A 22,808-nucleotide genomic window follows, 5' to 3' on the forward strand; every position below is an offset into this window, starting at 1 on the left:
CAAAATGCCAAAAGCAAAGAGCTTATTATTTATAAATTTTACACTAATAATTAAAGTAATATTTTGGTTAGGTCAAAGTATGATGTAGATTTAAAATGTGATTTAATATAGACATATTTGAACTCAAACAGGATAGGGACCAAATATCTACATTTGATTTCTGCACCTGAGTAATAAAATCAATTCATGACTGTTTTTGAAACACAAAAGGAAAACATTCTCCCCAGCTTTTCACATTTCAGCACTAAATATGTATGGACTTAAAAATGCAGAGAATATACAAATTAATGATTTAAAGGTAAAGCCTAAGGCAATAATTTTGGTAGCAATTTTTCCCTTTAAATTCCCTTGATAAATTATATGCAAATCTACAGAAAAATATATAAATATTTATATAGAGATCCAAGTGACATAAACAGCCAAATACAATGCATGAACCTTACATGAATTGTAATTTAAATGAATAATCTGTAAAAAAGATATTTTTGAGGCCAGTATGGAAATTTGAATACAGAAGAATATTGGATGATATTAAAAAATTATTGTTTTATAAGTACAATACAGAATGGTGGTCATGTTAAGAGAATCCTTATATGCTAGAAATAAATGCTGAGTTTATAGATGAACTGACATGATATCTGAAATTTAAAATTCTATGGAGCAAAGAAAACATAATTGACAAAATATTAATAATTGTTGAAACCAGGCAATGGTACATAGGATTCTTGTGTTATGTTTGAAATGTTCCCTAATACAAAATTCAAAAATAAGACTATGTTGCCGGGCACCCCAGTGGCTCAGGAGGCTGAGACAGGAGGATGGCGAATTCAAAGCCAGTCTCAGCAATGTTGAGGTGCTAAGCAATTCAGTGAGACCCTGTCTCTAAATAAAATACAAAATAGGGCTGGGGATGTGGCTCAGTGGCCGAGTGCCCCGTATCCAAAAATAAATACATAAATAAATGAATGAATAAATAAGATTATGTCAACATAAAAGACTATGCAAGCATTATAGTGAAATCACATTCTCAATGTGAATTCATGTCTCTAAAAGACAATTGTTAAATGAGCTAGATTAGTCTTTCAATTCAATATAAAACTAAGTAGATTACTTTTTTGGGGATTTTTTTTTGTGTGTGGAAACCTGAGGTTTTTAGTGACTCTAAACTCACTTCTAGGTCTCTGTGGCGCTGCTGACATAAGACAGACTCTCCTACCTCCCAGTTCATATCAGCAAGCCCTGAATAGACCCACAGCCTTAAATTTTGTTCAGAAATTCAAGGGACTGTAGTTTTTAACCTTACTATTTGAGAATGGATAACTAATATGATATGCTTTTATACTTTATAATTTGTGGTCTGAATTTAGAAAATCCTAAAGAATTAAAAAAGTAGGCATTAATCTTAGGAAAGTATGGAAAATCTCAGTGAAAAAGCTCAAAAGATTCTATTTAGACATTAAAGTGCTCATTTAAATACAGAAACACTGAATTATTTTTGAGTACTTAATAGAATGCTGTATATATCTACATAAATTGAATCCAGGGTAGCACAAAAGCACCCCAGTTTGGGGGACAGTAGTGGGGGCTACAGCATTCACAAAGTAGAATGTTTAGTTCTGTAAGAGTATTGTGATGGCAGAAAGGGAGAGAGAGATTGGGTTTTCCTGTTGAAATCTAAAACAATGGGAAAGGTCCTCTGTCATGTACATACACATTGGCACATGCATATGGTTGAAAAAGCAAGGAATACACACTCACTTGCACATCTGGGTACCTGTCCTGGGCTACAGGAGACCCAAATCTGACTAGTACAGTTTCTATACCAAATAGGGTATGCTAATTGGGATGGTGGGTAGTGAGGATGTGTGCACTGCCAGTAAAGTGTGAATATGTGAGCCCTGACATTTGGGCCATGTATGTACAAAGGTTTGATCCTGCCAGGATTATGGGCCCCCAAATCCCAGTGCTGCAGGGCCAGGCTGAATGAAGCAAGAAGGCATTTTCTCTGAGCAGAAGTTTCACAGGATTCTTAAAAGAATGTAGACACTCACTCTGTTCACTGATTTAAAAATAAGTTTGATTTATACAGCTACCATTTATGTGAATTGAAACTAGATGTCTTTGATGAAATCCCAGAGCTAGAGCTGTCCAACACCATCCCCTCATTTCCATTCCTCCTTATTCCCCTTCTTACAAGAGGTTAAAGTCCAGAATCACCAACAAGGCCAGAAGGGACACATATCCACAGTCCTGTTTTATTCAGGCCTAGATGTAGGACTGTTCCAGTTGTGAATAATATACTAAAAATATTTTGCTCGAGAAAGGGCATGTTTCTATAATTTTCATGAAGGCAAATGTGTTTATAGTGACCCTGTTTGAATAAGACTTAGAATTTGAGTTAGTAGAGCACATGACGATTAAATACTGCATTAGGATATCCCAGTGCTGGGCTATTTAGTAAGTTTCATTTACCCTTATTATTTGGTTCTCTTTAGCAATGTTTGACTGATACCTACTCCCAATGTCCTAAAATGATTTAAGCTCAAAAGGTTTACTCAGTTGTGAGAAATATTTAATATACTGAGGGAAATGTCCTGGTTGCTAAATGAAAGGCAAAAAGATAACATTTAGTTTGGTGAAGAACACCATTAATTTATTCAAATTTCACAGTCTCTTTCCTCAGAGTTTCTTCTCTTTTTTTTTTTTTCTTGACAGTACTGGGGATTGAACTCAGGGCCTATGCATATGCTAGACAAGTGTCCTAATCTCTGAGCTACATCTACAGCCCCTTACTCAAAATTTCTTAATGCCTATTAACTGGATGAATCAACTAAGCAAGTTCTACATATGAAGTATAAATCATTTTAAAACTCCATTGTGCCTTGGTTATACTACTTTGAGAAAATCTTTTCATTTGTTTCTCAGTTTAACAAATGGTATTTTATATGGAGCTATTAGTAAGAGAAACAAACTGCTGTTTTCATTTAATCAAAATTTTATATCATCCTGACAAAGTCCCTTTCTGAGACAACATTAACTAAGATCAAGCACAGCTCTTGGGAAACTGCATTTTCCAGATTCTGTGGCTGAAGAGACAATTAAAAGCTCAATAAGACACAAGGTATCTAGTAGTCTCATTTACAATTAATTAATTGAACCAATAAGCCATTTGTTTACCTCCTACAACATTCAAGTTAAGAATCCAGGTACTATGCTTGGTTTGGAAAGATAAAAGGATTTAATCTCTGCCTACAAAGAGTTTATGGCCTATTAGGAAGACTTTGAGGTCAGTTAATGGAATAAAATTTGGTCTTAGGTAAAAGAAGATTCTAAACTGTCAAAGGAAGAATTGAAGATTAAATAGTCTAAACCATCTCATAAAGTAACCTTGGGCTCAAATAGTAGGGCACAGCATCAAAGTTCAAAGATCAAACATGCAATGTTAACAGCCAGCTCAGAATCTTGTTCCCATAGGTAATCTCTTCTTCTCCCAAGTAACATTAGTAGGATGCTGAAGGATCTAAAGAAAGACTATATTCTCTCTCTTTGTTGGTGTGTGTGGACATGTATATTCTGTAAGTAGATATATGAATTCACTAGGGCCTTGAAAGCCTGACCAAAATTTTATTGTTTTGTAATTTGTGTAAATGACAGAGAAAAGCTTTAAAAATTATCAAATTCAGAATGACCTGATAAAAGCCACATTTTGACAAGTTAGATATAACAGTAGGGTAAAAATACCTCGGTAAAGGGTGGGGATGGGGAGGATGAGGATAAAAGACCATTTTAGGAGATTGCTGTTATATAGTCCAGAAAGGCGATGATGAGAACCTTGCCGTGATAGATAGAAGAAGGGATAAATATGAGAGATATTTCAAAGGCAGCATCCACAGGTCTTTTGACCACCTAGATGTCCTGGATGAAAATCAGTCAGTCAGATATTCAAAGCACTAACACTGCCAGGGCTGGGTCATGGGTGGTGATGAGGTGTAGGGGTGGGTAGATTTAAATGATAGAAGTCTAAAAACATGTACATATTCTGGGTACCATCTAATACACAGAATTATGCAATGAATATCTGCTACTAATGTTGATTCAGGAAATGTAACCTAGCCATTTATAGAATGACAGTTCTTAAGTGATACCTGAAAAAAAAAAACTTTGTTATTTTTCCTCAGATTCCCTTAGTCATTTCTGTAGGAGAGAATTTTTATGACAGAAAATTTGGTCTAGTGGGCCTTCAGTGATAATCCATGTGAAAGATTATGAAAATAAAATCATGACATCACCAGGGCTTCATAACTTACATTGAAATCCAAGTTCTCTTGATAACTTGTATCCTATGTAAGCTTCTTAGTCAAAAATACTCATGGCAATCTAAGGGCTTATTTGTATTGAAGATTAAGGCTTTTTCTATTCTCCTACTGCACATAAGAATGTTGGTAACTAATTCTGTCTCTAGGAAAGGTGAAAAAATATCCAAAATAAGAAATGTACCAGGTGCAAACTCTATGCCAGCATCATGCCAGGTGCTACCCACAAGTTAGGTGATATTAATCACAAAGCAAGCCTGGAAAGAACTGTATCATGTTATGGATAAAAAAGCAGTCACAGAGAGATTAATTAACTTGCTATGGTCATGTGGCTAGTGCCATAATCAGGATTTTATCTAAGATTATTTTGACCATAGCATCTACCTTGAAGGCCTGAATTTGTATCTGGAAGAGATTTTGAGGAATCTTTGCTTCCTACTCCTTGCTAAAACCATAATGAATCTCTCTTGAAATTCAAGTATGGGTTCAAAAGCTGCACTAAAGATCAAGCAGAACCCTGTCTTTTACATCCAGGAAGATCTGTTGTTTGAGCCTCTTCTGAGCAGTGAGAAGCAGAGTTTTCTTCTGTAACTCACATTTCCTACACACCTACAGAGGTAAAACCAAGGGGTGGTGTAGGTTAGTTACCAGAGAAATAAAAGCATTTACTCAGTCATAATGTGTTCTACCACTCAAAATGATAACCCATGTGACAGATTATGAAATCTTGACAGAATCATTTCTCCTGTGAAAAACCAACTATAGACTTATCTCACAACACAGATAGGAGGCCTACGACTCAAATGTTTTAGGAAAGAAGAAGAAAAAATATTTTTCTCAATCAGAATCTGTGGTAATTATGGGGCAAGCTATGTTGTAAAACAGCATCCCCCCATATAATTGAGAAAGGACATTTTGTCCAGAAGGAGGTCATATTTAAAATGTAGAAAATTTTAATAATTTAAGACATTAACCCCAGCAAATCAATCTTCTTCCCTTCTTTTATTACAAAATTGCAGACTTGCATAGATGATACTCTAAAACTGAATTGACGTTTTTATTCTAAGACCATACTTTTATTTCCTTTCAGCTTTTGCTTTTTAAGCTAAAAAGTCTCTCATTCTTGGTACAATGAGTTTTTGCTAAATAATTAAAAACCAATTGTGTTTAAACCTTTTGAGATACATGGTTTTGTGCTGTATAACTCAGGATTTGGTTTCTCAAACCTCAAATTTAGCATCTCAAGAAAGAATAGTATCTATGGCATGTTTGAAAAAAATGTTTTGAAGTGAAGTGATGGGCATTTAAAAATAGAATTCAGGGAATACACAGCCCCCTCTCATCTTTTCTTCCAGGGGGAGGAGAATGACACCTCTGCGTTATACTGCCAGAACACTGTTGCTGTGATTCTGCTGAGTTTCACAATGGACGGCGGGGCTACCAAGACCACTCACAATGCAGCACAGGCACCAGGAATGTGCAGTTTCCCCAGCTGACGTACTTGACTTAGAAATGACCAACATACTTTCTAACATTCTGCCACCAGAGCCTCCCTTCCCTGCTCCCACCTCCCACAGCTCTGAACATTTTACTATCCTTATAATCATCACTGGTCCTGTCCAATTGTTAAAACTGTAATTCATCACCTGGGTCTTCCCTCTAGTCACTCTGAGTGACTTGGGCTAAATTTCAAATTTCAATACCAGGAATTAGAGGGATTTAGAGAATGTGGAACTTTGTGGGCTAGCCTTGAAGCCCAATAATCATTCATCAGGTTATCCTATAAAAGATTATCTCAAAATTCAATTAACCTACAAATATTATTTTGGAAAATGACACAAATTCTCATTCCTTGCAGTTGTTTCCTGAAAAGTATTATGTTTGGCAAAATTATAATTGGGGTAAGAAAATTATAGGGGAATATTATACAACAACAATGGCTTTATATACAATGAATGAATTAATATTAAATACATAAATATTAAATGTTAAATATATATTTGAAATCTCAAAGTAGATGAATATTCTAGAAAGCACCTACCTCCAAAACAAACCAATTTCATCACTGTAAGCTTTCATCATTAATAGGAGGAAACTTTTCTTTTCTCAGAGCTCATAAAACACTACTTCTGTGTCATGATGTTAGGCAATCCATTAAAAGTTCAGTCAATGGGCAGACAGTATCTCTTTACAAGTTCTTCAAATTATTAGCTACAGGCTTTATGTTGTGGTATTAAATAATATAGGTCACCAAGTCCTCTTTGGAGGAAGAACTTGCTGCACAACTGTGGGGAATGTGGCTCTATCTCACCTTCAGGGCCATCTAAACTGGGAGTAGGTGCTTCCCCTGGTAGCCTGCCCTCAGGGACTAAGTCAAACAGGCAAAATCTGGTCCACAGTTCCTGGCCAGATTGGCTAAGTCTTTGTCAGATCTGCATCATAGCTAGACTTCTTCCTCTGCCCACTCCTACTTTCTGTCCTATTCCTTTCACAGATTATATTTCTAATAAACATTTGGCACCCTGTCAAATGTTTATTAAACTGTGTCTGCTTCCAGAGAACACAACCTGCAATGTGTCTTTTTCATTTGCATTTTTCTCTTGTTTCAGTTTACCACATCTTGCCTACTCCCAACTCCTACTTGTGGGTACACTTTTCAGGGGCTAGACTTCACTTTATATATCAAAAGGAAGAAGTATATTTACATTTCTCTCTGCATATCCTACAAGGTTCATAGAAGAGGAAATAATTATTGTTGAAATTTTCTTTACTCTATGAAGATTAAATGATTCATTGCCTATAAAATTACAATATAAAATAGCATACAAGCATGCATTAATTCAATGTTATTGGCCACTGAGTAACTGCTACACACCACAAACAGGTGGAAAAAGCAGTGAAAAAGCTTCTGCTTTAGAGGAATTTGCATTCTAGCAATTGAGACACAATAAACAGATCAGGAATTGATATATTGCAATGCAATGCCAAGGTCTGTTAAGTAAAGTAGGTGAGAGGATAGTGAATGACTGTAGAGTCATCTATTATTTTAAAGGCACAAATGTGGAAGAACTGCTGCAATCCACACACTGCTTGGTTTGCACTATCACACATTTAATAGATTTCGTTTCCTTGATAGTATCATTCTTGAACTAGTGAAGAATTCTTCATGTTGGATTTTACTAAAATGATATTTCTTCTGCATTGTGAGTCTACCTGCTGCATGAAATACAAAATCTTAAAAATTTATGTTACTAACCTATATGGCAATTCTGTCTTGGGGAAACAGCAGCCTGAGCCATCATAAGATGGAGTCAGACACAGCTGTCTCAGGCAGATGGCTTTAGTGGGAAATATTATAAGCCTGACAGATTTTTTTAAAATATGAAAGGGTTTTCTGTCTCATTAGTACTTCATGGTTGACCATCCACAAACACCTGGTTTTCGGACTTCTTCTTGTGAAAATGTAACTATACATAGTTTTAACTCTTAAGAATATGTATTAAGTAATGTTTGTCCAAAAGATCGAATACTTACTATAAAGGCGCATATAGAAGGAAAACCCATTCCCAAATAGCTTAAATGAGATGACAAATTGAAATCGGAACTAACAGGGACTTGGAATAGAGATAGAGGCAAATTAAATTACTTTGGTCTTTTCCAATACCCAAACTACTCTGCCTAAAGGGAATTCCAGGCCTTCAGAGGCATCTATTCTATTGTCAATAAACAAGTTAATACAAATGACAGGTTTTTTTCCCAAAAATTAACAGTCAGCACATTTCTACTTTTTTCTCCTCATACTTTAGGAACATGTTACCATCATCTTCAACACATATATACATGAACACCAATACTATAATGTACTTGCTCGAGAAAGGAATCACCATACCTGCCCTGTCAAACTCTTGGTGTGTGGACCGTTTAAATCCAGGTACTATAATTTATTAGTTTTTTAATAGATTAAACTTGTCCCAAGGTCACAAATTTTAGTGTTTATACTTGTAAGGAGATAACACCTATCTAATACCTTAAAAGATCAGTTAAGTTTAGTGTTTAAAGTAATTTTAAAATTACAAAATGATCTGTAAAAGTAGGTATTGCAAAGACTGGAGTTTATTTGTATTTAAATGTTAACAGTATTCTACTTTTCAATTAATCAGTAAAGAAAACCTTCATTCTTTAAGAAGTATTTTTCAGTACCTTGTGTTTTACTTTATGATAAAAAGGTGGTTATCAGTGTTAGGAAGGAGTTTACAAATCTGATTTGCGAGAGGAAACATGGAGCAAAGATGTGATATTGGATTTTGCCACATATACAGAAACTTTCTATGTGATAGATATTATTATACTTCTTTAAATAGAATAACTCTCTCAATCTTTAAAAACCTTAGAAATGGGTAATATTTTTATTTCATTTTATGGATGAAGAAGATGTAGCACAAGAAGATTGGAAACTTGCCCAAGATTGGAATCCTCCTAGTAAGTACTATCTCAAGACACATACTCAGCAAGTTAGCACAATGTTCTATTATGTCTCATGGTGGGCCACTAATATATACACATGCACAAATTCCCATCATTAATATCTAATGAAATTAACAATACTAAGTAAGCAATAAATAAACAGTTCATCTTGAGGTAGTGTGATCAAGGAAGTTTTCATGATATGAAACCAAAATTAGATCCAAACTTGTTTTAAAAATTTAAACAAGAAAAATTAAAGGACAAATAAGAATATATAGTACATATGTTCATTGAGTGTGCATAGGTTTATACTTTATTGGAATATAACATACATATAGAAAAATGCAAAAATCCCACATGTACATTTGTAAGAGCTCAGACTCTTTTATAGACTGGATTTATTTCATGATTTTAAAAAGGAGCAAAAGCAATCTGTCTTAAAGCAATGTCTGACTACTCAGTCTAAGTATCAGTCTAAATACAATCTATTTTATTTCATAATTACAACTTAAACATTTTACTATAATCAAGATTATTCAATTCTTGTCTATTTTTAACATAAAATAATTTTAAATAGAACAATTTATGTCTTTCCATAATACAACTTGCCCTCAGACAAATTAATTACTTTCAGTTTGCCTGAGAAGCACTGTGTTGATTTTCCATGGTATAGATGGAAGGCTCCCTCTCTCACCCCTCTGGATTTTTATATTTGCTAAAATTTTAACATTTTATATGAAGGAAAACATTTCCAGAGCTACTTTTCAAAGGACACACAAAACAGTCTCTGAAAATGTTTCTTACTCATTTAAATTTCCAGCAAAATTCACATACTGATTGCTTGTTGGTCCTGTGTGCATCCAATGAAACTTACCAATCGATAGGTCTGGGCCTTTAAAACATTGAGATCAATAAAGTTTTCTTCATTATCTGTCTCCTCTTCCTTAAGAAAACAAAAACATTTTTAAATTATAAAGAAATTATAATTAAAAAAATTATTTCCAACATTCATATACATAATATACTAAGCTATAACAAACTTAATATAAGGACTAACAGTAAAGAGTATTTAAAAGTCTAATAAACATATGTATAAAGTAGGGCACAATATTTTAACAGCTCATATGTTCTTTGTCGTTTTGATGGTGCCATTTAAATAGGATCTTCTCTGCAGTCACTGAAGAAAGAAAGAGAGGGGAAAAAAGGGGGAAGGAAGGAGCCTTTGCTGCAGAACTATGGATAAACATAAAATCAGAGGAAAATAGCCCCAGTGGCAGATCAGAAACAGAGAGTGGAGGGAATTTATGGAAATTTTGAGCAACATGATTGAAATGAACAGAAATGAAAGGATGACAAGACACAAAACAGTTTCACTTTCTCCAGGGACCAATCACACTGATGCATATATTTTACATTTCTTGAATGTGCAAGTTTAATAACATAACGGGTACCAGTAGTGTTTGGTTCATGGCCTTAATTCTATTTAAAAGAATGGTTCAGATGCATCCTAAGTTGAGGGTGGGTGTTTATGCACAGGAAGTGACTCTTTGAGAGGCAATTCTCTTCCTAATGAACAGTAAATATGGAGTCTGGGCAGGTCCTCCAAGCATACAGAACATGAGCTTCCCTCTTCTATCAAGGTCTTTGTGGTGACAACTGACATAATACATGAAACAAATATAATAAGATTATCCTAATCTTAGGGACATGTAATAAAGCCAACAGAGCTGGGTCCTCACATCATATGATCCCATAAAGAAAAAACAGACTAACAAGTAAGTGTCAGTTGGTAAAGACACTTCCACATGTAGAATTGTTCAAGTTTCAGTGGTAGATTTCAAAGACAATCCTTACCAAGACTTTGGAAACATGTAAGGCAGTGGTTCTCAAAATGTGGTTCCAAGACCAGCAACATCAGCACCACCTAGAAACTTGTGAGAATGCAAATTCTAAGGTTCTATTCAGATCTACTCAGAAACTTTGGGAGTGGGGCCATTAAAGTAAGTAAGATATTGACAACATGAGAAACTTTGGAAAACTGGAATGACTTTAGTAAAATATGAAATAATGTAAATGTGGATCCAATATATTCAAGAAATATTTACTTTTCTTAGGATGGGGAATAATGGGGTGCAGAAGTGCAGACAAAAGTGATCTGTTTACATCTAAAGTCTGAAGCATATATGCACACTTTTGAAAAACACTTTAGTCTGTTCTGTGTTTGCACTACTCAATAAGCAGAGTAAATTATTAAAATGACAATGACTCAATGCACATGTGAGAAGAAACAAATTTATGATGCTTTTATAATAACATAATCAGACTGTTGACATAAGTGATCAATAAATTACTCATTGAACTATACTGGATTAAACACTAACAAACAAAAAGCTTCAGTAGTAGGTACTAGAATGAGTCAGCATCCAACCTATAGAGCTGTTTCCCTCATAGCCAGGATTCCTGGGACCAGGAATCAGAGGGTAGAAATGAGTCTGGCACCATTTGTATTACACCTAGTAGCCCACTAGCAAAATTTTTTGCTTCCTGTTCCCGTGATCTTGTTTTCTGCTGGCCTAGACATCTTAGTTCCAAACGGAAGAATGTTTTCACTAGGAGATACAATGATGATTCCATTGAATTAAAAGTTAAGACTGCTATCTAACTACTTTGGGCTCCTTACATTTCCAAATCAACAAGCAAAGAGGGGAATTACTGTGCTGCTGGCATGATTGATCCTGACTACCTAGAGGAAATTGGATTTTTACTCCACAATGGAAATAAGAAAGATTATGGTTGAAATACATCCAAATATCCTTTAGATTGTCTGATTATTATTATGCCCTGTGATTAAAGTCAATTGGAAACTATAACCCAATCCAGGAAGGACTAATTGCCCAGACTCTTCAGGATTGAAAGTTTGGGTCACCCTGAGCTACTGGGATTATGGGTGGGTACCACCATGCCCAGAAAATATTGTTATTTTTACATGATAATATTAAAGTTAAAAGATATCAAGAAGAGAAAACATCACTAGAGAACTTTACCTCCTTTTAGAGAAAGAGTTAGGTGCAATATCTGTTGAATTCAGAATCATTTTGTTAGGTGGAATTATGACCTTGCTATTTTCCTTATTTGGAGAGTAAATGATTTAATGAGACATGTATGGGTGCCACGCTGAAAGAGGTGGACTTGTAATGGTTAAGTTCATGTGTGAATTTGATTAAGCACAGAATGCCCAGATATTTGGTTTAACATATTGAGGTATGTCTGTGAGGATATTCCTAGATGAATAACTATGTGAGTCAGAAGAAGGAGCAGTTAGATTGTTCTTCCCAATGTTGGTGGGCCTCAGTCAATCCATGAAGATCTGAACAGAATAAAAAGGGCAGAATTTACTTTTTTCTGCCTGTCTTCGAACCAAGACATCACTCTTCCTTGTCCGAACCAAGACATCATTCTTCCTTGTCCCCAGACACAGAATGAAACTTATATTCTCAGCATGGCTCTCCTGGTTCTTCATATTCACATTAGAACTACACCACCAACTCTCCTGGGTCAACAGCTTATCAAATGCAGACCTTGGGACTTCTCAACCTCCATAACTACATATGCTAATTCCTTATAGTAACTTTATCCATATATAAAGGTGTGCATGTATGTGTGTATATTTGTGTGTCCCAATTTGGGGCTTATGTTTCTCTAAAGAACTCAGACTAAGCTACTGATTTTGTAAGATTATTCAAGCTACTAAATATTACTAAGAGAATATTTAAAAGAAATTCAAATATAAATAGGCTTAGAAAATGTGTTAAAAAACAAATTAGAATTCCAATTTCAATAATTCAGAAGTCACAACTATTTCCTATCATTTATTTGCCTAATTTGCACCTTCTTAATTCTCTTACTGCCAATTATACTAAGGATATGATAGAACAAGTGAGAATATTCTGTCATGACCAATACTTTTTTTCCCTCACAATTACCAATGTGTCCTGTCTTGATTTGGTCAGTTTAAAACTGAAAGTTTCTAGTTTCTACAGAACTTTGCCAGAAATGTTCTTCACCATCCTTGAGCCACACTACAAATTCAAGCAACAGGATCAATATGCCACCAACATAAGGCTTTCTGAGACTAAACCAGCTTTCCTTAGCAAGGAAGGCAGGGGAAGTAAGAGAGCTTCTTAGAATAATATGATGACAATAAGGAAGAAAGGAAAGAAAGAGATATGACACAGGGAACAAATAGCATTAGGGGAAACCTCTCTGAGGGAGGCCTTCGGTTTCATCTTCTGATAGTAAAAGGTCTACCTCTTATTGGGAAGAAATGTATTAAAAAGCTGCTTTCTAGTTTGTTTCTCTAAATGTACAGACTCTATAATGCTGCTTTGAACTTTACAGGATTCTTAATAAAAAATTAGATACAATTTTAAAAATTTACATAACAATATAGTGACAGATTTTATTTAGTAAAAACCTACTATATGCCAGGCCCTGCTCAATAAGCTGGAGAAACAACTAGCATAATTAGACATGGTTTCTGCCTGCAGAGATTTTTCTTTCCCTTGATGAGTAGGAAATTTTTTTATGCCCTTGAGTTACATGTCTTTGAAGTTAATGCTGGGGTACTAGGCCCAGGTATTTGTTGATAAACTTATTAATAACTATTAAGTATTTATTAAGAAGATAAGATGATGGGGGGGGGGGCAGGGTTGTGGCTCAGTGGTAGAGCTCTTGCCTAGCATGTGTGAGGCACTAGGTTCGATTCTCCAGCACTGCATATAAATAAATAAAATAAATGTCCATCAACAACTAAAAAATATATATTAAAAAACTGCTTTTAAAAAAGACAAGAGAGGGCTGGGGATGTGGCTCAAGCAGTAACGCACTCGCCTGGCATGCTCGGGGCACTGGGTTCGATCCTCAGCACCACATACAAATAAAATAAAGATGTTGTGTCCACCGAAAACTGAAAAATAAATATTAAAAAATTCTCTCTCTCTCTCTCTCTCTCTCTCTTAAAAAAAAAGACAAGAGAAATACCTGAGTAGAATAAATGAGGTGAAAAATTGGGAATATGTGAGGAATTAATTTCTGAGCCCTGAATGAAAAGATCTATTACACAGGGAATAAAGTCTAAACCTAAATGACCCAAACAATCTGGACTTGGTCTCTGCCTAGTTAATCTTAAATTACCAGCCCTCTCACTCAGAAATTCTGGCCCAGTGGTTTCTCTCAGCTCCTTGATCACACAAAGCTCCTAGCTGCTTAGAGCTTTTGCACATTTCCTACCACCTGGTCCTCACCCACTACATAACTTGTGCTCAGTGAATACATGCAGAGTGAGCAAATATATGCTTTGCTTTGACTTTTTATCACGTTAAAAAATATTTTTCAAGCTGACTAGTTTTACAATGATCTTTTTCCTTCTATAAGTAGCAGTCATCTACTTTATATATGATTAAAAATATTTATTTGCACTTCTGAAAAAATGTATGTTAAATGTTTTGAAAGCACAAAGAATTTTCAAAAAGAATCACCTATAACCCTTCTACCCATTTACAACAAATGTTAACATATTGATATTATTTATTTTCTTTAGTTATTTTACATAGCTGAAGTCATGATAACATAGAATTTAGAATTTTTTCCTCAGTTAATTTTATAACAGTGTAAATTATTATCCTCATGTCACTCATGTTTCTTCAAAACTAACTTTTAATAGATACATAGTATTATAATTGGATATTAAGTACTAAGAATATGATTACAAAAAGCGGGTAAGAATATTCTAATTTAGTGGTTATTTTTTAGCATTTAATATTAAAATAATTCCATGACTAACAACTTTGTAGCAGATAATAACCTATTTAAATTGAAATACAGAATACATTATCTACTAATTTAAAAAAAAAAACCTAAAAACTTTAATTGGTTTATAACAGCAACATATTACATATTACATAAATTTTGTTTTTTACATTTCAGCATCATTTCTAAAACATTAGGATTAAATTCATTTCTAGTTCTGAGCATTACCTTACAAAAAAGCTCTTTTATATCTATCATCTTACTATTGTAGAGAATTCATCATTTAACCTCACACCAAGAATCGGATGTTACGCATGGAAAAAGGTAAAGATGCTGCCAAATAATTTAAATAATGTTGGTTATATTAAGCATTAAAAAACAAATTCCTGGGGGCTGGGATTGTAGCTCATTGGTAGAGCATTTGCCTTGCATGTGTGAGGCACTGGTGATATTATTTCCAACTACAACTAAAAAATATTAAAAAAAATTAAAACGTTCCTGGGCTAGGCACATTGGCACACACCTATAATCCTAGCAATTCAGGAGGCTGGGGCAAAAGGATCAAGGACAGTCTCAGCAACTCAACTTCGTGAGTCACTGTCTCAAAATAAAAATTTAAAAAGGCTCTGGCTGTCACTCAGCAGTGGAGCAACTAGGGTTTTGGTACCAACAACAAAAAGATAACTCTGTAGGGTAGAATTCATCTGAATTTTAAAAAATAATTTTTTTGGAAATGAATGTTGTTCCTATGAAGTAGAATAATTTATGTATTACCCTCAGTTCTATTCTTCTATTCTAAATCCTTTGATAGTCATGGTCTATTCAATATCATGAATGGTTGTTCACAAAATATTTACTCATATAACTAGTGGTATGTACTTTTAAAGTTTAAGAAACTCTGCTAAAATTCACTAGAGAATATGAACACTAAATTAAAGGTCCAAACAACTGATAATTGGTACTGTATTTAGAAGATTTTTTTTTCTCTAGAAACAAAATACATTCCAGAAAATGGAAGTCTGGAGGAATTAAGGAAAGGAACCCAAAGGTGAAAAGTAAACACAAAGTTCAGCAACACACATACCACAAATTCTTCATCCACTTTATTCAATGTTAATTCTGCATCATCTTCTGGAACAGTTTCTTCTTCTAATTCTTCCACAGGGTATGATGGCCTAAAATAATAAGGCTTAATATGAGAATTAAAAAAATTTTTTTTAGTAAGACAAAAAATATAATACAAATATTAAGGATTCCCTCCACCTCAGATCTTGTCCTCTGTGACTGCTTCCATAATTACTGTTAAATGTTTCCTGTATTCCTTCTAAAACTTTCTGTGTGAAAAATAAAAATGTGTACTCCAAATTTAAGGAAAACATTTACAAAAATTATGATATTAGACATAGTGTTATCCAATCTACATTCCTTACTTATCAACATGAACATTTAGTTACGCATATATCTCTTATTTTTATACACTTGCACTATATTCCACTGAATAGCAGTACTACAAATTGGCAGTCAATGTCTTAATAATGAGGTTGTTTCTAGTTTCTAACTAGACACTATTGTAAAAATTATCTTTATACGTTTATCATAATGTATGCTATTTTATAATAAATTTGTATAAGTGGAATTGCTATATTAACAATTTTATACATGTTATTATTTTGCTAGATTTAGCCAAACTTGACTTCCAAAATGTTACCCTAATTTATACTTCGAACAACAGTGAAGGATACTATCTCTCTTTCCGTATTCACCATTATAATATAAATATCTAATTTTTAATCTTTAAATCTTCAAAAGAATCCTTATTATCAACCAAGTAAAAAAAATCTCATTTTTTAAAAAAAAATGCATTTCTTTGGCATGAGAGTGGTAGAACATGTTTTCTTATTTTAATTGGTTATTCATATTTCTTTCTCAGTGAAGTGCTTACTTGTGCTCTTTGTCGTTTGGCTTTTGAAAATTAAGAATACCAATGTTTTTCCTAACTTGTGTTAGAAATATCTTCTTAGTTTATTACTTGTAATCTTGGCTACTCAAGACTGTTACAGTTCTGACTAGAAAGATCTGGCAACCTTTCCTTGCATAAATCCTAGATTTGACATCATTCATACAAGGTTTTCCCTAACACGATATCTCCTATGTCCCTCTGGTCTTTTAGTATTTCTGTAGTTTTATTTTTCACTTTTATACCTTTGATCAATTGGAAGTTTGTTTTATGTGGGTGATGAGCTTTATTCTTATTTCCAATGTCTAATTAATGGCCCTAACACTAAACACTGAACCATCATTTCAATGTTAAAAACAACCAATAATGTTTTGGGGTTTATTTATGGCAACTTATCATGATGTCAACTTATTCACATGTCCATATCTTGGACATGCTAACAGAATACAAAAATATAAGGAAAGAAAGTACTGTGAACCAAATCAGTCTTCTTAAAGGATGAATATTTCATTATTAGAATTAGGTAATATCTCAAAAGCAATGAATGCTCTAGAATTTGTTTTGACATATTTAGACATAAAAATAAACATCTATAAATATGTGACTTCTATGTAATATTCATAGTACATAGCTGATATATTCTCTAATGTTTATTACTTTTCACAATTTCTCCCCTTTATATTCCCCTTGTATATACTTGTATGAAGTCCCTACAAATTAGTTGAGGCACAATGCCCAGGCCAAGAATAAGATGTACCTAGAAATAAAGTAAGTGCAAAATCAAATAGTTAAATAGTGGTTGAGATACTAAAGCTTCTGGTGAAGTTCAAATACATTGGACTATATATTGGCAACTTTAAAAACATGCCTAACAAAGCAGCACATCACATAACTTACCTTTTCTACAAATCTAATAAAATAGTATTATGGATCATGTAGACATTCTCTATATTGCACTAAGTAGAAATGTTCACGTTGAAGTAAATGAAATTTCCATATTTCAGTTTAAAGATTGGTTATTTCACAGGATTAAACCTGATGATAACCTAAATCAAAGAATTTTTTTAAAAGAACTTACTAAGAGGAAGTAGATTATTTACATGAAAGACTATAATTAAATATAGATTAAAATGTTAACAGGAAATAACATATACTTCTTTCTACAGAAGTTAATTTTAATTCAGAAACCACTTCTTGCTCATGTTTTGCTTACTTAAGAGACAACCACATTCTAAATTATCAAAAATCCTAATTTTGAAAAGATGAAATGTATATATTTTCGAATTATAACCTACATACATTGACAGTTTCTAGTTTTATTTCTTCTTCATTAATTGGGCATCTTTGGTATACCAACGACTAGGCTAACTGCCACAGAGTACATATGAAGACTGCAGGATTTCTAGGAAAGCCAGACCTATAAATAAATGATTTTATTATTTGTTTGTTTACTTTTGTAGTGCTGGAGAACCAACTGCTCTACTAGTGAGCTACATCCCAGTTCCCCAATCCATTATTTTAATACCACAGGATAAATCCAAAATCATCATAGAAATATTAAAAAGAAATGCACTTTCAGGTTATAGAAAAAAACTATGAATGATGTCTAGGAGAGTATCTTGTGGCTTCTTCATTTCTTTAGTATACTGGCCCGGCCATTAAGCAAAGGTGGAAAATCCCAGTTAAGGAATTAATTCCCATTTTTTCCTTAAATCTGTAGCTATTAGTTACCTCTATGTATGTACTATGCATGTGTGTACAAATAAAACATGCAGAAACTTTTTTAAAAAATTCCTAAATTAACAAATATATACAACTACACCTTTAATAATTACATATTTGTAGGGAGGGCACAATAATATTAATGTTTCTTTAGAAATGGTTTGAAGATAGGCATTCCAATTTTTCTATACTGATTTTTCTTAATCACTTGTGGCATTTTCAGTTTAAAACAGTCAATTCTTATCAGTTCAATTAAACAGCTGTGTACCTTCAGAGGAAATGCTAAGCACATAAAATTACTACTGTCAGGATGAGTAATAGTTACCTTTTCCAGGTGAAACCAATATACTTTAATGCCTCTTCAGCTAAACAATCAAGAACATAGCACACATGTTCTCCATAACCTGACTTTAATTTTGAAGGAGGAAAATCTGCAGTTCTTCCCTGAAAAACAAAAGATAACAGGCTAGTATTTGTTAGTTTTTTCTAAATGTTGCAATATTTTAAGCACAAAACTGCTGAATACATTTATCACTGTTTTATTTCTCTGATTTAAAATAACTCATTACATTGCTTCTTAGAAATCTATCCAACAACAACAACAAAACTAAAATAAAAACTTTACTGTTAAAGTATCAAATTAAAAGGCAATTATATTGCAATAGCATAACAAATCATTGATCTTGTTGGGTTAAAAAAAAATCAGCAAAACTACTAGCCTGGTAACAGTTTAAACAACTATGTGAAGGACAGAATGACTCAATTGTCAAAAATTGGTAATATGTATGCCAAAAATGTCTTACTAGTTGTCTCCAGGAAAAGTCATAAATTAAGAGTATAACTGCTATTGTAGGCTATTAAATCAAAGTTCCCTTTCAAAATACATAGTGTTTCAACTTTGTAGTTCTTTTTTTTAAAATCATTCTTTTAAAGGAAGAACTAACCACTCATAAATTTACCAAGAAAAATTTTATTTTGGACTATAAAGATTATATGCTAAATATTTTCAGAAGTGGCATTAATATTCTGAGAAGGCTTTACACAAAAAGAAATGTAGAGATAATTACTATACATTATATGTATGTATAGTATATATAGTTATTATATATACATATATTTTTTCCTCCCATAAAGGAGACATTCAAAAGGCTAGCATTTATTATTGAATTACCAATATTAAAATTAATAACTTGAGTCTATTCAGACAGAACAGGGTGTTTATACTTACAAAGGAACGAAGCTCAGATAATATGTTAGATATTGTTGCATTAGGGTCATCGTATTCCTGAGGCTGCTCAAAGGGGCGTCCTGCTTTGTTAATCAGCCAAGCAGCAAGAGTGCAAAACATGTAGAACTGTTCACCAGGGTTGGTAGGCAGAGCAAAATAGTGTCTGTTTCAAAATAAGGGAAGAGGGGAAAATACAAAATAATGCAAGTAAGTCTATAATAACTAATGGGGCTAAGTCCCAAATTGCCAAAGAAAGCCCCCATAGCCTTCAAATTGAGACACTGTTAATTCATTCTTACATTTCCAGTAATACACAGCACTCACATTAAAGTCCCGAACCAGCAGAATTAGGTCATTTGCTACTCTACATAAAATATTAGATCAAAGACTTTATATGCAGGGTATGTAGTGCATGTCAGAAAACAAAGTATGTAAAACTTTTGCCAAAAGTTTAATAATAAGTGAGTACCCTCTGAAAATGATAATTTGAAATCATAAGAATATGTTTTTAAAAGACCTTAAACATTATTCACTGTGCAATTTTACTGTTTCTAACCTATCATTATTAAATAGTTGTTTTTATTTTAACTGTATATTCAAATCAACTGAGGTGCCAGTAAAAATACTGCTACTTGACCAATCATTGCTAATTTCCTCATCAAATTATTGAATCATAATTTATGAGAGTGGAGTACCAGCATAGGTATATTTCAAAAGCTTCCTAGAGGTTCTAGGATGCAGACAGGATTAAGAAGCCTTTATCACATCACCAGTCTAGCAAACAATTGTTCACTTTGACTTTTGCTAAATCCTCTACTCTAGTAGAAAAAGTTTTATGGGGATTAGAATGATTTATATGAAAAAAATGAGAGAAATAAAACGGGTTAGCAACAATATTCATGTCAGTTTGGTCAAAAATCTTATTTTGTTTTTTTTTTCATATAGCTATCATAATTATAGTCAATGTATTTACAGTTATTATAAACTTTGTCTTAAGAATCAGTGGTCAACAATCTTTCATGTTTCCCATACTTTCTCCTTCAGAATAAGTGTAAGTTATTTGGGAGATAACAGAAATATGGAAAGAAAAAATAAACCATGGAAGTCCTTCAGATATATACTCAAAACCCTTTCAAAGCATCTACCCACCACCAACTCATCTTTTCTTTATCAACTGGTATTCTTCAGGACAGAAGAATGGATATTGATAGATATTGCAGACCAAAGACAGTAGTTTCTCAAACATTACTATGCATCAAAATCATCTAGAAGGCTTACTAAAACACAGGCTGCTTGCCCCACCCCTAGAATTTCTGAAAAAAACAGACATAGTAAAAGGCCAGAGGAATTTCATTTCTAAATTTCCAGGGGATGCTGAAACTGCTGGTCTGGGTGATCATACTTTCGAGAACTCCTGGACTAGTATATCTCCACATAAATCCAAGGTACAAAGTATCCTGCTGAACTCATAAGGAAATATTAGAGAGATGATATCAACAGAATCTTAGTTTGACATTTGGAAAAATAATATATTTTTATTAACCTAGAAAATGTTGGTTGTCTATATTTTCAGGACAAATCATTTTAAGTAATAATCCCTAACCTACTTCTTCTATCATGGATCAAGCTGAACTACTTTTTCCTATTACCCTTTTCCTATTACGGACTAACTTAGCAACATGGACAGTTTACATAAAGCCTTCATATCTTTCAAGTTAATGGAAAAGAGAAGAATGAAATCAGAATTGTCAATAAAAATTATTTTAGCCCATCTGCAAACATTAAGTACTAGATTCTTAATTGTCTCTTACAGAATAAAATAAATGTAAGCATTAAAGTGAAGGAAAAGCAATAAAACTTAATTATCTGGCTATCATTTGGCTAATGACTAGAGAAAATGCTAGCTGTCCATTACCCTCAGCAACTAATGACATTGCCTTCAGAATATTATGAACTTTTTGCACAGCAAGCACAAAAGTTCCATGATGAGAGAACAATTGCTACAGTTGTCATTTCTTTTCCATTTCTCAATTTCTAAGAGAACTGTAATTGCAAAAGCAGAAGTCTTTTAAACCATAGCAATTGTCAACAAGTTTACTATAAAGTGCTCCCCAGCAAGGTCCTTAGATCCCAGGGTTGCCAATTGTACATATAAGGTCTAGTAATGGGAAACAGAAAGTAGAAATTATGTAACTGATAACAGAATTCATCTCCAGAAATGAGATTGTGGGTTGTGTATTTTTCTACACATTTTCATTGTGTTCTTTTGTGCTTTCTACAGTAAGTATTTTTCATAACTTTATAACAGTTTGTGTTTTGTAGAGATGCGACTGTGTTTAAAGGAATGGGCAGGTTGTCTCCCAGTCCTCTGCCATTCCACAACTTGTTTACTTTCTCTACTAAATTACGAAGTCTGAGCTCGGTGACGCTGAGAGCTCCAGGGCTCCCTGGCTGAGTTTCGGGTGAAGCACCCTTCCCTGGCTAGGAAGATGGAGGCATGATCTGCTAATCCGTGGGCGGCGTTCCCAGCAAGCCCGAGGAAGGCATCTCCCCAGGGCCCAGCCAACTCGGGACGAGGGCACCCACCTGGACGGGGGCTTTAGGTTGCTCTTCCGGAGGAGTTCCTCCTCGTAGCGGAGCAGCTTCAGCTTCTCCACCAAGTCCTCCATCACCATGAACATGTGGTAGGCCGCTCCGGGCCCGCGCTCTACCGCCACCTCCCCAGGCCCATCGCCGCGAGACCTAGACACCCCATCGTCCAAACCCGATGGCGTGACCACTGCTGCAGCGGCAGCCATTGCAGAGCGGACAGAAAATGCCCAGCGAGGGCTCTGGCCCACAGATCTCTGCGGCCTAGGCCGCCTGCGCTGCAGCAGTCAGGACCGCCGCGAACCGTTACCAGGCGACAGCCGGGTAACCGGTCACCCGGGCAACTAGACCCCGCCTCCTTTCCGCCCTCCGGGTTCCTTATAAATGTTCTCCAATCAGGGCGCGCTTCCTGAGTGACGTTATCTTGCACCCACCCCCTGATGGGAGGAGGTCCCGCCCTTGTGGAGGCGTGGCGTCCTGCTCCCCCTACCTCCGTCAACAGTGGCGACTGGAGGTTCTGTGTCAGCTTTGTTGTACTGGGGATGGCCTGAGGCTTACTGGACCTGGTGGTTGTGGGCAGCCGAACGGGAATCTGGGTCACCTGAGAGCAGTTAAAAAGATTAAGCGGAGCTGTAGGCGCACAGTATTGCTACGCTAGCCCACTGATTCCTTTTTTTTTTTTTTAATTTTCTCAAAATTGGAAGTTTTAGTACTTGTTTGATAGTCG

The 22,808-nt window shown here is 34.5% G+C and overlaps 1 protein-coding gene across 2 annotated transcripts in view; it reads right to left on the bottom strand.

Moving 5' to 3' along the window:
* Window positions 1-22,413, bottom strand: part of IFT57 (intraflagellar transport 57) — a 55,866-nt gene extending 33,453 nt beyond the window's left edge. For both annotated transcript variants that reach the window (XM_081302044.1, XM_081302043.1), the window contains exons 1-5: window positions 22,079-22,413; window positions 19,493-19,655; window positions 18,590-18,708; window positions 15,670-15,760; window positions 9,652-9,720 (exon numbers count right to left, since the gene is read on the bottom strand). In XM_081302044.1, the coding sequence (XP_081158170.1) occupies window positions 9,652-9,720; window positions 15,670-15,760; window positions 18,590-18,708; window positions 19,493-19,655; window positions 22,079-22,290 (654 nt within the window). In that variant the 5' untranslated portion in view covers window positions 22,291-22,413. The remainder of the gene's footprint in view (window positions 1-9,651; window positions 9,721-15,669; window positions 15,761-18,589; window positions 18,709-19,492; window positions 19,656-22,078) is intronic.
* Window positions 22,414-22,808: the final 395 nt, after the last annotated feature.

The sequence above is a fragment of the Spermophilus citellus genome (assembly GCF_964194105.1).
Source record: "Spermophilus citellus genome assembly, chromosome: 7".
Lineage (NCBI taxonomy): Eukaryota > Metazoa > Chordata > Mammalia > Rodentia > Sciuridae > Spermophilus > Spermophilus citellus.